Source organism: Phodopus roborovskii, unplaced genomic scaffold, assembly GCF_943737965.1.
Source record: "Phodopus roborovskii unplaced genomic scaffold, PHOROB, whole genome shotgun sequence".
NCBI lineage: Eukaryota > Metazoa > Chordata > Mammalia > Rodentia > Cricetidae > Phodopus > Phodopus roborovskii.
This window is the reverse complement of record NW_026126540.1, coordinates 20,121,498-20,137,395: the sequence shown is the minus strand read 5'-3', so window position 1 is coordinate 20,137,395 and position 15,898 is coordinate 20,121,498. Positions and strand designations below refer to the sequence as shown.

Below are 15,898 nucleotides of genomic sequence, written 5' to 3'. Positions count from 1 at the left end.
TATATGCACAGCACCTGGAACTATACTATTCAGTCAGTATTCAGCCTTAACAGTGACAATAATAGTCCCAGTAGTGAGGTTACAAATGACTTTATTTAAGATTGATATTTTATAAAACTTTAAAAATATAACATCAAAATATATGAAAAACAAAATTATTTTCTTCTTTAAAAAGTTTAAAAAAAGACAGGCAGACATATGACTATAGTCACAGCTCTTGAGAGGCTAGAAAGGCAGAAAGTAAAAACTAGCTTGAGCTACATAAATACCTACCACAAAAATAAAAAAATAAAAAAAAACAAGCAAAACAAAAAGTTTAAAACACCACAATAGGAGGAACATTTCATTATGTACCCTATCATTACATTTTAACAATCCCTTGAGGAAAAAAATAGTACAGTGTTAGGAGGTAGTACATGTTATTACACTAAGTGCAAGGATTCTGGAGGCAAAACTACCTGGTTTCAAGTCTGACTGTCATTTACTAGCAACATCATTTGACCAGACTACTTAAACTCTCCACACCTCATAGTCTTCATTTGTAAAATGGGAATTATGAAAGTACACAACTGAAGGTTTTGGACTTGCTGATGAACACATGAGAAGAACAGGCACTGAACTAGCTCTGTTAATTCAGATAACCCCCTTTACCATTGTCTTCTAAAAGCATTGCCAACAAACCTGGTTTCTAGGCCTGCCTGTTAAACCTCTCTATATTATTTCACAAAGCTTCTTCTTAAAGACTTCAAGCCCAAGAGGAAGCATATACTAGCTAACAGAATTCTTGAAAGAAATATTTTAACTTACAATGTCTCTGAAAACAACTGCTCGTAGCCGATTAATATCCATGTCTTGCAGGAGCCTGTCAAGATCTCTTACTGGAGATATACCACCAGTAACAATGTCCACTGGGCTCTATTTGAGATAAAATAATAATAATACATATACACATTAAACAGATTTAAAATCAACAAACACAGTAAAGTATCAGAAAAGCATGCAATAATATGAAAAAAACCAGAATTTTTCACATGATTTTTCTTTTCTTGTGGGGATTGAATATGGCAGGGGGAGTCACATGGGGAAAATTGACGTTGCAGCAAGAGAAAGTATTGAAAAATCAAACAAGATTAAGTATACACAAATAGTTACCATGTGTTTAAACATAAATATGCTATATTGGCAGAAGAAAATGACTATTTTAGACTATGTCAGATTTACTTAGCTTTATGTTGAAATGAAGAAACTAATTTAGGGTATTAATTGTGGAATACAAATATGCCTTATGAAATTGATGGTCCCATATCTTACCTTTGCTGTGGATTTCACCATGGGAATCAGGCTATGTACTGTTTTCAAGCTTTTTGCTGGATCTCCTCTAGCTTTCAGCTGTGAATGCTGTTGACACTCTAAGCAATTCCTTACAGCCACTGCACACACTATAATGTATTTTAAGAAAAAGATTGGGAAAGAAAAGAAAATTGTATATAAGGTTACAGCAAAGATATAAATCACCTACACAGTACAATTCCTGCTACACTTTATTCAAAACAGATTACCTCCACAAATTCCTAAAATGTCCCTAGACTATCACATAGTGCTTATTGTCTGATTTTATTCTCTGTTATGATTAAGACCTGGGAATACAGCTCAGGTGGTAGAGTGCTCATCTAGCACTGCTGAGGCTTTGGGTTTAATCCCTATCCTCAGCATAAGACTAGGTTTGGTGGTACATGCCTGTATTCCAGCACTTGGGAGAAGGAAGAAGATTGAGAGTTCAAATATCATCTCCAACTACACAGCAAGTTCAAAACCAACTTGTTCATCATAGAAATCTGTTTCAAAAAATGTCCTCTGGCCCCTCTGAAGAATGATCTAAGGAATTCTGCTGAAAGGGAATCAGTTCATAAATCGTTTGTTTTGTTTTGTTGTGCTACAAAGGACTGAACCCAGAGCCACAGAGTGCTAGTCAACTACTCTAGCACTGCAGGACACAGCCAGCCCAGTTCAGAAATTCTAGAAAGTTTAAAATGTAATTAACCCATTCAGACAAATCTACATTCAGATTTCAACTGCACTAATTATAGTTTTAAATTTGAGATAAATTTCTTAATTTTCTGATCCATAATTTTCTCATGAACAAAAAAATGAAAGTTGCTATTGAAATATCAAAATCAGTCTTCTTAGAATCCCCCACGACAGCGCCCCTCCTTACCAGCAGGAAGTAGTTTGGAAAGAACAACGCACAAATTCCCAAATATTGTCTATAAATGTTTGTTTTCATTTAAATGGACTTGGTTATATAAAATAAATAAATAAATAAATAAGAAATATCAAAATCAGGACTAACGACAGAAGTTAATAAACGTTAGCTTCTATTTTGTTATGCACAAAATGAAATTTTTAAATAATTTCAACATATTATTACACAAATTTCTTTAGAGTATACTAATTCTAAAATCTATATTGCAAAGCATCTTAAGTGAAAAATAAAATGGTATAGAAAAGTCTAATTATGGATATTTACTAGTTTATATCACAAATTCTTGGTAAATGTAGGAAAATGTTTTATTAATTAGCTTTTTATAAATTACTATTTCTATAAATTACTGCTATTTTTATAAATTACTGTTTTCATAAAATCATAATTCCTAAGGCTTGCCTTCCATGTCGTGGGCCTTTTCTCTCTATAAGCAAGCCAATTAACCAAATCTCAGTATTTAAGGCAAATACAGGAATCCATATGCAAAGAACAAGGGTTTACTTCATCTAATGAAGCCTTCTTAACACTAAGCAATCAAACAGTCATTCTGAGTATGTTTGCTTTCACTTAAATAAGAACTGTTCCCAGAAGAACTGAGATTTAATGATTTTGTTAACTACTTTAGTAAACTATTCAAACTTATTTTAATAAATGTGTACTTGTGTAATGTCCACTTGTAAGAGAAAGACATCAGCATCTCAGGGTATTTGAAAGACAAATTTGGGCCTTACCCAAGAGGGAAAAAAAAAAAAAAAAATATATATATATATATATATATATATATATATATATACATATATATATATATATATATACACATACATATTTATATATATATATATGCTAAGAAGACTTTCTGATGGTTTATAAAATTTGAAAAGCACTACTTTAAAAACAAAACAAGAGAAGTTAACAGAAAAGGGTGAATGTTGATCAGAATTGCCTTAGCATCATGTCGTTATAACCACCCTACGCCCAAACCTGCTAGCCATTACCATGCTCACTAAAAGACAGTCATATGGCAACATGGCAAGCATACACCTTTTCCCAAAAATAAGAAAAATTTTACTTATCCATCAGTGTGGTGACTGAAAATGTTAAATATTTAACTAATAGCTTTTAACAGCTTACCCAGTCGGAGACACTGTCGTAGAATTCCTCCAGATGACATATTTTTTTCAGCTTCAATTTCAGTAAAACCAAGAGAACTTGCAAATATAAGCACATCCACAAGGCTAATTAGCCTCTGCAAAAATGTCACTGAGGTTTCTATTGAAAGGCCTTGAGTAGGTTCAATATTCTCCAGCTCATGCTGTAAAGTATAAAATTTTATAATTATATCTGCATTTACATTTATCAGCTGCATTCCTCAAATTTCCAGTTTTTTTTCAAGGTCAGGCTTTCTATAAATCTAGAACAATAGACTGATTAGCTCTTTTGATATAAAAAAAGCAATGAGAACACTTTCATCATATTCTTCATGAGCTAACACATGCCTAATAAAGTAACATTCTTTATAGGTCTTTCATTCCTGCAACACATCCTAAGATCTTTTCAGGTAAATATACAGATGTGTTTTTTATTACAGCAGTTATGATGTACAGCAACCACTTAACTAAGCTTTAGTCAATAAGGATATACTGCATTCATGATTTCACACCAATTGTATGTAGTAGTTAAATCCTTACTGTGGCCGATGTAGCAGCTGAAAGCAATGGCAGTATACCCCCACAAGCCATGACCATATTGTCCATCACTTGAGAGATGAGATGAATTGTGTTGTGTACAAAGATGACATTATCACTGCTATTCACGAAGTCCATAACTGTCTTTGTTGAATGGCTGTCCAAAGATAAATTATGTTTACTGATGAAGCTAAAGAAAGGAAATCACAGCATGCCTGCTTAAGGAGAGGCAGAAAAGATGCTTTTGAATCACCCTGGAAATGTAGCATATTGGGGGTACACACTTCCTCAGAACAGGTAAAGCACTCTTCATCAGCAGTTACTATGTCAAAGACATATCTGTGCTAAAACACAGACACTATTTATCATATATTTGGATGAAATCATACTTAATGAGAAGTCATAGCAAAAATTAGGAGGCAATTGGCACTATGTATACTATTAAAAATGAATTTTTACTACTACTGTCTTACATAATTCTTTTAAATATGTTAAGAGTCACAAAGAAACCAAAATCAACAATTGGGTTCTTTTAATATTGTAAATCACAATGTAAAATATACAATTTCTTATTCTAAATATATGAACAATATTGTACATGAATTTCAACTAAATTTTGGCATTTACAAAAATAAGCCCACTTGGAATACCTACCTTGTAGTTAATTCAAGTCTAGAAAAGAAATACTATAGCAAACATTAAGCCATTTTTAATAAGGAAAATCTTGGATTTTTAAGGTTTTGTAGTCCAAATTGGGATTCCATTTGGAATAGAATGGAGAATAAATTTGATGTTATAAAATGCTAACATAGAATAATTTATATTTTGTTTTTCCAACCAATGTCTGGAGTAAGATAAAATGATACCTAAATTTCTTTGAAATGGGAGACTAGGATTTCTATATGTCACCTCTAGTGAACATATGAACAAACCTTCTCCACATCTGTATATCTGTTTCTATGGAAAATAAGAGATCAGTGAGCAAACGCTGATGCATCTGAGACCACTTGAACTCAGGAATGCGAAACATGGTTGATCTGGAGTCCCTCCTTTGTTGGTCAACAGCATCTGGTGCTGCTCCTTGTCCTGGCTGTTCCTGTTGTCTTGATATCTAATAGAGAAAAGTTTAAGAAGTAATAACGTAAATTAACTTCAAAAGAAGACATCAGCAAAGAATTCAGTAACTTCCATGAAATGCATCTAACAATTATTCAAATTCGAAGACACTACAAAGTAAAATCGTAAGAACCCTATCAACGAGTAACCTTACCATACAATTAAAGCAAAGCCATCAATAATACCAAAACCACAATTCAACAGCAATTAGTGTAGAGCCTTGTTATTGCAGACATTGCCACTGTGTAACATTTCACAAAGGAAAAAAAGCAGTTTTTAATTCTGAATATTAGCAAAGACAACAGTATTTATGATCCAGACAGTAACTAGATTAGTCTTCATTAGTTAAAATAAGAATTAACAAAAGTCAACATAATGAAGAGCAGACAAAACAACAAAAACCAAAAGAAAGGGAGGAAATGAAGAACAGAGGTTAAGAAAAAAGGAATAAAAGCAATAATATACAACCAGCTACATGTACCACATTACTATGAAATATTGATAAAAAAAGAAAACTGTATCTCTCAACCACACAGACTCTTCTCGTAGTACAAATAGACCATTAAATTTGAAACCACACTAATTCACTGGTAAATACACAGTCCCAGATTTAACGGGAGAAGGAATGTGCTAGAACTGATTTAGTTGAAGAAGAAAAAGCAAGTATTTCCTATAGCTGTTTTATACCTAAATCTATGCCAATTTTGAAGTGGTAATTTTGGTAACAAAAACTGCCATTTAATGAGCTCACATTGGGTCTGAGAGTATAATCAATTTATACATATTACGTATAAAACCCTAGGCTCAATACTCCACGCCACAAAAATGAATGAATGAATAAATAGTCATAAACTCAGACTAATTATCAAATATAATTATTTGGTATATATACTTACATAAGAGTTAAGTAATATACTAAGTAAATACAAGCATCCACTTGCTGGTTTTGTGTTTGTTTTTTTGGGGGGGTTGTTTGTTTGTTTGTTTGTTTGTTTTTCCAAGATAAGATTTCTCTATATAACAGTCCTAGCTGTCCTGGAACTCACTCTGAAGACTAGGCTGACCTCGAACTCACAGAGATCCATCTTCCTCTACCTCCTGAGTGTACCACCACCACCACCACCCAGTCACGCTTGCTGTTTTTAACTCAATGCAAATTCAAGCCAAAGAGACAATACAGGTACACACAGTGACACAGACAAACATGCAGGCAAAACATGCATACATATTCTTTAGTTTATCTCAGACAATAACTATAATTACCTCAAAGCCATGTTGTTGAGGCTGGGGTGCTTCCATGCTTGTACTGGCCTTCAATTCAAACCTCTCAGTATCTGAAGCAACACTGGAAACATCTAGTTTAGCAATCTTTTGCTCAGAAGTAGCAGGAGCCTCAGAGACATTATCAGCAAAATCACTAACTGATTGAGTTTCTCCAGCAAGGTTAGTAGCTTTTATCCCTTCAACCAGCATCTTGTCAGTGTCTGCTTGTACAGTTGTTTGGGAAACAGGAGCTTCTGGTGAGGTAGCTAAAGACCCTGGTGTGGCCATAGTTGAGAAACTAGAATCTTTAGAATCTCCAGTTTCAGTATCATTTTGAATCTTAGGAATATGTGCTTCCTCTTGAACTTCGGAGTCATGACCACACATGTCTTGCCCTTCTCTGGCTTCAGAGGCAGCTACAGACAAACTATTACCTTGGAGCTCTGTGGACACACTGGTTTCCTCGGTAGGGCTGCCTTCTACCTTCAGTTCCACATAATCATCATCTTCCTCTTCCTCTACTCCAGATTTTTCCAGTAATTCTGGCGTCTCCGCAGCATCTTGTTCTGAGGGAGAACTTATGGAAGCACTTATCTCACTGATGACCATTGTATCTTTGCCAGATAATTCAAAAGAATTAGAGACAAGAGTCACAGAATCTACTGCATCAGAAGATTCTTCTAAATCACATTCATCCTTGACCTCATTTGTTGCTTCTTCTACCAAAGTGGCTTGATTCAGTAACTCTTGGTTTTCTTTCTCCATTTTCTTTTCATCATTAGACCTATCAGGTGTCTGCAGTTCAATGTTGGATACTGAATCTACTGAGCTTGCCTTTCCAATACTTGAGTTCTCATCACTATTTCTAGTGAAATGAGGAGAATTGGGAGAATCCTTCAGATCTGAGTGCTGGGGCCCAACTGAAACGTCAACACCAGTAACTTCTGGAATCAAACTTGAAGAACAAGGCCCTAATCCTTCATCATCTTTTCCCTGCTGTTCCCTAAATATATTGGCAAGATTTTCTTTGTGTATTTCAAAAGTAACCTAGAAGAAATACATAAAATCAGTTAAGAGATGTATTTTTAATGAGCACCACTTTATAGAACACAAAATTAAAGTTCTTTCAATAATTATTTAAATGTATAGCTAATAATGGTAAAATTTATATTACTTATAATTCCTCATTTTGATGAACTTATTTTAATGACAATAGATGGCATATCATGAAATATAAGAACATAATTACTTATTAAGCTTACTCATAAAGATATATGAGAAAATAATTCATTATTCCTCTAGCCTCTCTATATATTATACCAGGATCTACATATGTACCCATTAGAAAGAGCATTACACACTGGATGATATAGAGATACAGCTTAATGTCATGAAAATTTACTTCTCTATCATTTGTCCTCAGAAGAAGATTTTTAAATAAGTTAATTATCCTTGATATTATAATAGCTCTAAATACAGCTACAAAAAAAAAAACAAGATCTTACTTATACTTAGCTAATAGATACCCATTGTTTTGATAATGGACAAAAAGGCCAAATATTCGCCCAAAGGTCAACATTTACTTTCAAAGTCTGAACTGGTAACAAGTGGTATCTCCTTTTGGTTCACTCTCTGATCAATACAAAAGCTGGACCCTTTATGAGAGAGACCACAATACCAAAAAAATCATGCAACTCAAAGTATGTAATATAAATATATATATAAATACACACACACACACACACACACACACACACACATATATATTCATCCTATTGTCATGTTAGACTGGTGACTAAGTTATTAAGGGGGGGAAAAAAAACCACCACAGGTTGGATAGCATTTACTTTCAGGATTTGAAATGCTTTTAAAATTCTAAATTCAGCTATCATCAATGTTTTTCATCTTAGCCATTCTGACAGGTATCTGAGTTGTTTGATTTGCATTTCCCTGATGGTATCTGACTTGTTTGATTTGCATTTCCCTGATGGCTAGGGATGTTGAGCAATTCCTTTTATATCTTTCGGCCATTTAGTTTCTTCCATTTTTTAATTGGATTATTTGGTATTTTTATGTATAGTTTCTTGAGTCCTTTATCTATTTTGGAGATCAGCCCTTAGTCAGAAGTGGGTTTGAAAATCTTTTCCCATTCTGTAAGCTGCCATTTTGTCTTACTCACTGTGTCCTTTGCCTCACAGAAGCTTCTCAGTTTCAAGAGGTCCCATTTATTAATTGTCAATCTCAGTGTCTGTGCTACTGGTGTTATACATAGACGTGGTCTCCTGTACCCATGAGTTCAAGGCTACGTTCCACTTTCTTTTCTATCAGTTTCAGTGTAACTGGATTTATGTTGAGGTCTTTAATCCATTTGAACATGCGTTTTGTGCATGGAGATATGTATCTATTTGCATTCTTTTGCATGTCATCATGCAGTTATAAAGATGCTTTCTTTTTTCCATTGTACAATTTTGGCTTCTTTGTCAAAAATCAGGTATTCATAGATGTGTGGATTACTATCAGTATCTTTGATTTGATTCCATTGACCTACATGTCTGTTTTCATGCCAATACCAAGCTGTTTTTTATTACTACAGTTCCATAGTCGCTCTTGAAATCAGGGGTAGTGATGCCTCTGGAAGTTCCTTTATTGTACAGGATTGTTTTGGCTATTCTGGTATTTTTTGTTTATCCATATGAAGTTGAGTGTTGTTTTTTCAAGGTCTGTGAAGTATTGTGCTGGGATTTTCATAGGGGTTACATTGAATTTACAGACTGCTTTTGATAAGATTGCCATTTTTACTATGTTGATCCAAGGTCATGAAAGATATTTGCATTTTCTCATATCTATTTCTTTTTTCTTTAAAGACTTCAAGTTCTTATCACACAGGTTTTTCACATGTTTGGTTTGAGTTGCCCCAAGATATTTTATGTTATTTCTGGCTATTGTAAAGGGTGATGTTTCTCTGATTTCTTTCTCAGCCCATTCATCATTTGTTATATAGGAGGGCTACTTATTTTTAGTTAATCTTGTATCCTGCCATATTACTGAAGTTGCTGATCAGCTGTAATAGGAGTTCCATGATAGAATTTTGGGGTCACTTATATATACTATCATATCATCTGAAAATAGGGAAAGCTTGACTTCTTCTTTTCCAATTTGTATCCATTTGATCTTCTTGTCTTGTCTTATTGCACTAGCTAGAACTTAAGTACTATATTGGATAGATAGGGAGAGAGTAGGCAGTTTTAGCTTAACTTGTTCCTGATTTTCATGTAAACACTTTTGAGTTTCTTTCCATTTAATTTGATATTGGCTATTGGCTTGCTGTATATTACTTTTATTATGTTTATATACATTCCTTATATATCTGATCTCTCCAAGACCTTTATCATGAAAGAGTGTTGAATTTTGTCAAAGGTTTTTTCGGCTTCTAATGAGATGATCATGTGTTCTGTTTTGTTTTTCAGTTTGTTTATATGGTGGATTATGTTGACTGATGTTCATATGTTGAACCATCCCGGCATCTCTGGGATGAAGCCTACTTAATCATGGTGAATGACTTTTTGAAGTGTTCTTGGATTCGGTTCACCAGTATTTTATTAAGTATTTTTGTGTCAATGTTCACAAGGAAGATGGGTCTGTAATTCTTAGTTGCATCTTTGTGTAGTTTGAGTATCAGAGTAACTACAGATTCTTAAAAAGAGTTTGGCAATGTTACTTCTGTTTCTATTGAATGGAACAATTTGAGAAGTATTGTTATTAGATTGTCTTTGAAATTCTGATAGAATTCTACACTGAAACCATCTGGTCCTGGGCTTTTTTTGGTTGGGAGACTTTTGGTAACTGCTTCTATTTCATAAACGGTTATAAGTATGTTTAAATTGCTTATCTAGTGTTGATTTAATTCTGGTATGTGTTACCTATACAGAAATTTGTTCATTAATTTTACATTTTCCAATTTTGTGGAGTACAGGTTTCCAAAGAATGACCTAATGATTCTCTAGATTTCCTCCATGTCTGTTGTTATATCCCCCTTTTCATTTCTGATTTTATTAAATTGGATATTCTCTCTTTGCTTTTAGTTAGTCTGGATAAGAGTTTGTCTATCTTGTTGATTTTCTCAAAGAACCACTCTTTGTATTGCTTATGTCGGGGAGGTTGTGGAGTTAAGGGGACACTCCTCCACTGCTAGTGAGAGTGCACTTTGGAAAACAGAATGATGCTTTCTCGGAAAACTGAGAATCAATCTCCCTCAATAACCAGCAATACCACTCTTGGGCATATAACCAAAGAATGAGCAATCATATTACAAAGACATTTGCTCATCTATATTCATAGCAGCATTATTTGTAATAGCTAGGACCTGAAAACAATCTAGATGCCCCTTAACCGAAGAATGGATAAAAAAAAAAAAGTGATACATTTACACAATAGAGTATTACTCAGCAGCAAACCAAAAAAAAAAAAAAAAAAAAAAAAAGACATTTTTAAATTTGCAGGCAAATGGGTGGAAGTAGGAAAAAAAAAACATTCTGGGCAAGGTAACCTAGATACAGAAAGACAAACACCGTATGTACTCACTCATAAGTGGATTATTAGACATAGAGAAAAGGATAACTAGGCTACAATCCACAACCCCAGAGAAGCTAGATAACAAGGATCTGCCTAGGGAAGGGAAACAGAGAAGATCACCTGAGTAAATAGAGTGTATTGGGGGCGGGGGGGGGGGGGTTGAAAGGAAAGGAGGGAGGGGAGGAGGGAAGGGGGAAGAGAACATGAGGTCGAGCTGGGGTTGAGCAAGGAAAGAGAAACCTTGATAGAGGGAGCCATTATGGGGTTAGCAAGAAACCTGGCACCATGGAAATTTCCAGGAATCCACAAGGATGACCCCAGCTAAGACTAAGCAATAGAGGAGAGGGTATCTGAACTGGCCTTCCCCTGTAATCAGATTGATGATTACTTTTAATTGTCATCATAGAACCTTCATCCAGCAACTGACAGAAGCAGAAACAGAGACCCACAGCTAAGCACTGGGTGAGCTCCCAGAGGACAGTCGAAGAAAGGGAGGAACGATAATATGAACATGATGGGGAAACCCTAAGAAACAGCTGACCTGAGCTAGTGTGAGCACACTGACTCCAAACTGACAGTTGGGGAACCTGCAAAGGCCCTCTGAAAGTGGGTGACAGTTGTGTGGCTTGGGCAGTTTATGAGGCCACTGGCAGTGGGACCAGGATTTATTATACATAGTGAATGAACTGGCCTTCTGGAGCTTATTCTCTATGAAGGGTTACCCTGCTTATCCAAGATACAGTTGAGAAGAGCCTTGGTCCTGACTCAACTTGGTGATGTGACAGACTTTGCTGACACCCCATGGGATAGCCTTGGCTATCTCTGAGGAGTGGATGGGGGTGGGGTAAGGTAAAGGGAAGGTGGAGGAGTGGGAGGAGGAAAGAGGATCTGGAATTGGTATGTAAAATAAAAGATTGTTTTAAGAAAAAAAGGGGAAAAGAAAATATTCTAAATTCAGTTGGTTTACTAATTTCTCCTTAATTTATTCCAACACAACAAAAGCTAAGTGGTAATTAAACAATTACCACTGTTGTTATCTTTTTATGCTGTTTTCCTAAAGGTATTTGTGACTTAAAACTGATAATTCACAATTAATTACCAGATATTGTTCTAAATTACCCACTAAAAGACTAGTCATTAATCTTCACAATCATTTGATTGCTAATCTATAGCTGTTTGTAATGTTTGGAAAGCACTTCTATAAACTCCCAGTTAAATGTAGTACTTATGTGCTATTAACTACAAGATTTTTTTGCCATTGCTTGAAACTTAGTTGGCATTCAAATTTACTAACTAGGAGATAAAGGAGAATTTAATCAAGACATTACTATTATCTTTTTATTTCATATATTAAGAATGTCTAATAAAAATTTAGACTTTTTAAAAATTAGCAAGCATGTTTAGGAACTGGTTTTTCTTTAAACAAATACATCTTTTCACTTTGTTATTTTGTATAATACTTGCTGAATATGGCATCTTGGTTTCTAGTTCTTAGGTTAACAATGTTTTCAATGTTTTCTACAACAGATAAATTGTCCAGGTGCTTTAAAGGCAACAGAATCATTCACTATGAGATATCAATGTAGATCAGTCAAAAGATTAGTACCACAGACGAGATCATTAGAAACTGATAGAACAATATTCAACAACCAACATGCTGGAAGAAAATAGGAAAATACAATTATAAATACTTCCTGAGTTGTCTTACACAAAGCAGTTATTCAAATCTATATTCAAAACTACTTTCTCTACCAGTAGAGTCTTCTGGTGAGATATCAAATATAAGACACCAATAAAGTGAATGTATTATAAAAATAACAGTACAAGGTTAATAACAAAGGAACATTACCCCATAAGAAAAACAAGTGATATATGCCATAACCACTGTACATTCATTCATTCATACAATGAACCAAAAGTAATTTTGGAATAGATAAATGCACATGACACAAATACAAAAAGTAAACACTATAAAATCATTTGTCAATCACACTCAATCTCAAAGGCAAAAATTCTACCAACAGTCAAATAATTAATCAGCTATTAATTTCTCATGTATCATTCCAGAGTATTTTTTGCATATACACACCACAGGTATAGTTATGAAATAATTGTTATATATAAAAAAAAAATCCTGCTCTTTTTATTCAAATATACCTTATATTAACTAATATTCCTAATATTTTTCACATAATTATTCTTGGTCAATTATCTCAAAATAATATTACCTGAAAGTCCATAATTTTTTCATAAATTTAAAATAATTTTACATAGTCTTCTGTGAGATGTTTGTGCCCCTTGAACATAATTATATTGTATTGTCTGTCTATCAATTTCTAATTGGGAGTACTAATCTTTACTTTTAAGCAGTTCTTTCTAATTTAATATTGGTCTTTTGACTTTGGGTTATAGAACTGTGTGGGGGATTTTTGTTTTGGGTTTTTTTTTTTTTTTTTTTTTTTTTTTTTTTTGGTAACAAAGATGTATTTGTTTGCTTTTAGTTGACAGAGTTCAGAGTGCTATATCAGAAAACACAGTGTTTTAAGAATCTTACATATTTTAACCTGAGTAACTGAAAAATGTGGGAAGGACCTCTGAACTTGTTCCCATGTCTTAAAAAACAAGTCATGAAACTCAAGACATGCCCCCAAGAGACACCCTCCCTGTAATGAGAGGAAAAGAATAATCTTATTTCCACAAAGAGCACATACTGAGAGAAATCTAAATTTCTGACAGTTTGCTAATTTACTTGTAGCTCATGCCTCTTCCTCTTATCATCTTTCCATAATGTTCCCTCTTTGACTAATAGAGCATAAAAACAGCAAATTTAATGGTTTCACTGATTATTCATATCCTTATGAAGGGTTTAAATTTTATTTTAAGTGAATTGATACATATTTGTCTTATTTATCCTTTGCCAGTCTACTTAGCAGTGGTCTCCCTTAGCAACAAGGGAGAATGGGTAGAAAGGAAAGATTTTTCTCCCCTACAAGAGTTTTCTTACATATCTGCAGTTCTTACTCTAAAGTACACCATAGTCATTAGCAAGCAACCTAATAACATAAACTTTCTTCTTTCACAAAATATTTTAAGTAACATCTCCTTATCAATATGACATGAATATATAATTTAAAGAGAAGCCCTAAGATCACTAGTATCTATATAAGTATGCTAATATATGGGAATATTCTATAATTTACTTAAAACAAAAGGTAAACTTGGTACTCACTTTTCTATAAAACACCATAATTCCTAAATAGTAATTGTTCATCAGTCAATAATATTCTTTACAATACACTAAATTAAACTCGTTTTCATAGATGAATCTGCATGCATCTTTCTTTTAAGTTCTTAGGCAAAAGCTAACATACTGATGGTTCACACACAATATTGTAAGCATTTGGTATCACTGACAAAACACTTAATATCTATTATCTTCATTAGATAAAGTTAAGCCAATCTTGACAAAATAATACAGTAACCAGATTGTGAGAGAACAACCCATAACCCCAGCACAAGTGAGACAGAGACAAGAGAATCTGGAATTCAAAGTCTGCCTTACCATTTTGAGTGGTCATACTACAGAAGAAGCTTGTTAAAATACATAATATACAAAAGAGGTCTAAATAAAGTCACCAAATAATGGGGAAGACAAAGTCCCAGCTAGGCTTCTCTTGCCACAAAATGAAATATCCAGTGCCAGGAATGAGTTATATTTAATAATTAAATGGTTGGCCATGGAAACACACAAACAACTCAGGCTATTGCCAAGGCTACTTACTGGCTGTTCTTCACAAACGGATAGTAAGACCCTATTACCGAAGGCAGGATCTACAACACTCATTGAGCATGGAGAAGTAAACTGGTGACCACCTAAAGCCTTCACCCCTACTAAGTAATTTTCATGGTACTAGAAGATACTTTGCATACTACCAAAAGAGAAAGGTAATCACCAGCCCAGCTATAAATCCAGCAATCTACAGTGGTAACCAGCCCGCACAATATGCTGGGGTGGTGACACAAAAGCTGTGGGAGTAACCAACCACTATCTGATTGGATTTAAGGTCAACTCCGTAAGATGGAACCCATGCCTGACCTGCTCAGAATCAGAGACCACACTGGTCACAAACCTGAAGAAAACTAAACACTATTGTTCTGCTAAAAGAACATAGCAATATAATGACTCCCAATGACATTCTGCTACACCCATAAATCAAGTCCTCACTCAGCCATAATCAGAAAAGCTTCCTCCTTCAGTAAATGGTAATTAATATATAGGCCCACAACTGGACAATGTGCTGCAAATGAGAAATAATGGAACACTCAGTCCTAAATGAGATGTCTTCATCAAATCCCTCCTCTCAGTATAGAATGTTCTGTGTTGTTGGGTCAATCAAAGAAAGAAATCGTGCCAAGATGAATTTTAGGTCCGGTGGCAAAAGGAATATCCAGCTTCTGATGAACTGACCCTTGAACAGCCATTCAAAGGTATATTTATTGACTGTCATCACGCCCATACTACTTTAGTCTTTATTGCATTCTATTTGCAGTACCAAATAATCCAAGAGCTCCAGGCGTGTCAGGAGTGACTAAAGTCATGCAAAGACTGTAAAGTTGTTTTCAGAAAAACAACTCTAAAATCACAGAGCACAATCACCAATTTCTACCAAGATTTTTTTCAAGGTTAAAGTACTTCTAAAAAACAACATTCTGTTCTAATGTGAACCCTTGATATAGTAACTGCTAAATCTCTGCAACACCTCAGGACTTGGGAAACTATACAAAGAGGAAGTGGAAAGATTGTAAGAAACAGGCCTGATGGAGGACACAACGGAAACAAAGCCATCTAAACATAGCAGGACTGGCACACACATGACCTCACAGAGACAATAGCAGCATGCACAGAACCTGTACAGGTGACTGTGCAAACATATTCCCAGTGCTGACAGGAAAATTGAACACAATCCCTCATCCCTTACCCAGAAGCTATCTCTGATTG

The 15,898-nt window shown here is 34.5% G+C and overlaps 2 protein-coding genes across 10 annotated transcripts in view; one reads left to right on the top strand and one right to left on the bottom strand.

Annotated features, from left to right (window-relative positions):
- The window catches only part of Kirrel1 (kirre like nephrin family adhesion molecule 1), a 1,148,154-nt gene that overhangs the window by 785,602 nt on the left and 346,654 nt on the right, over nt 1-15,898 (top strand). The window lies entirely within an intron of this gene.
- Lrba (LPS responsive beige-like anchor protein) overlaps nt 1-15,898 on the bottom strand; it is a 552,647-nt gene that overhangs the window by 425,389 nt on the left and 111,360 nt on the right. For all 6 annotated transcript variants that reach the window (XM_051199359.1, XM_051199362.1, XM_051199361.1 and 3 more), the window contains 6 exons: nt 6,328-7,374; nt 4,881-5,059; nt 3,952-4,105; nt 3,395-3,575; nt 1,312-1,439; nt 808-915 (listed from right to left, as the gene is read on the bottom strand). In XM_051199359.1, coding sequence (XP_051055316.1) covers nt 808-915; nt 1,312-1,439; nt 3,395-3,575; nt 3,952-4,105; nt 4,881-5,059; nt 6,328-7,374 — 1,797 coding nt within the window. The remainder of the gene's footprint in view (nt 1-807; nt 916-1,311; nt 1,440-3,394; nt 3,576-3,951; nt 4,106-4,880; nt 5,060-6,327; nt 7,375-15,898) is intronic.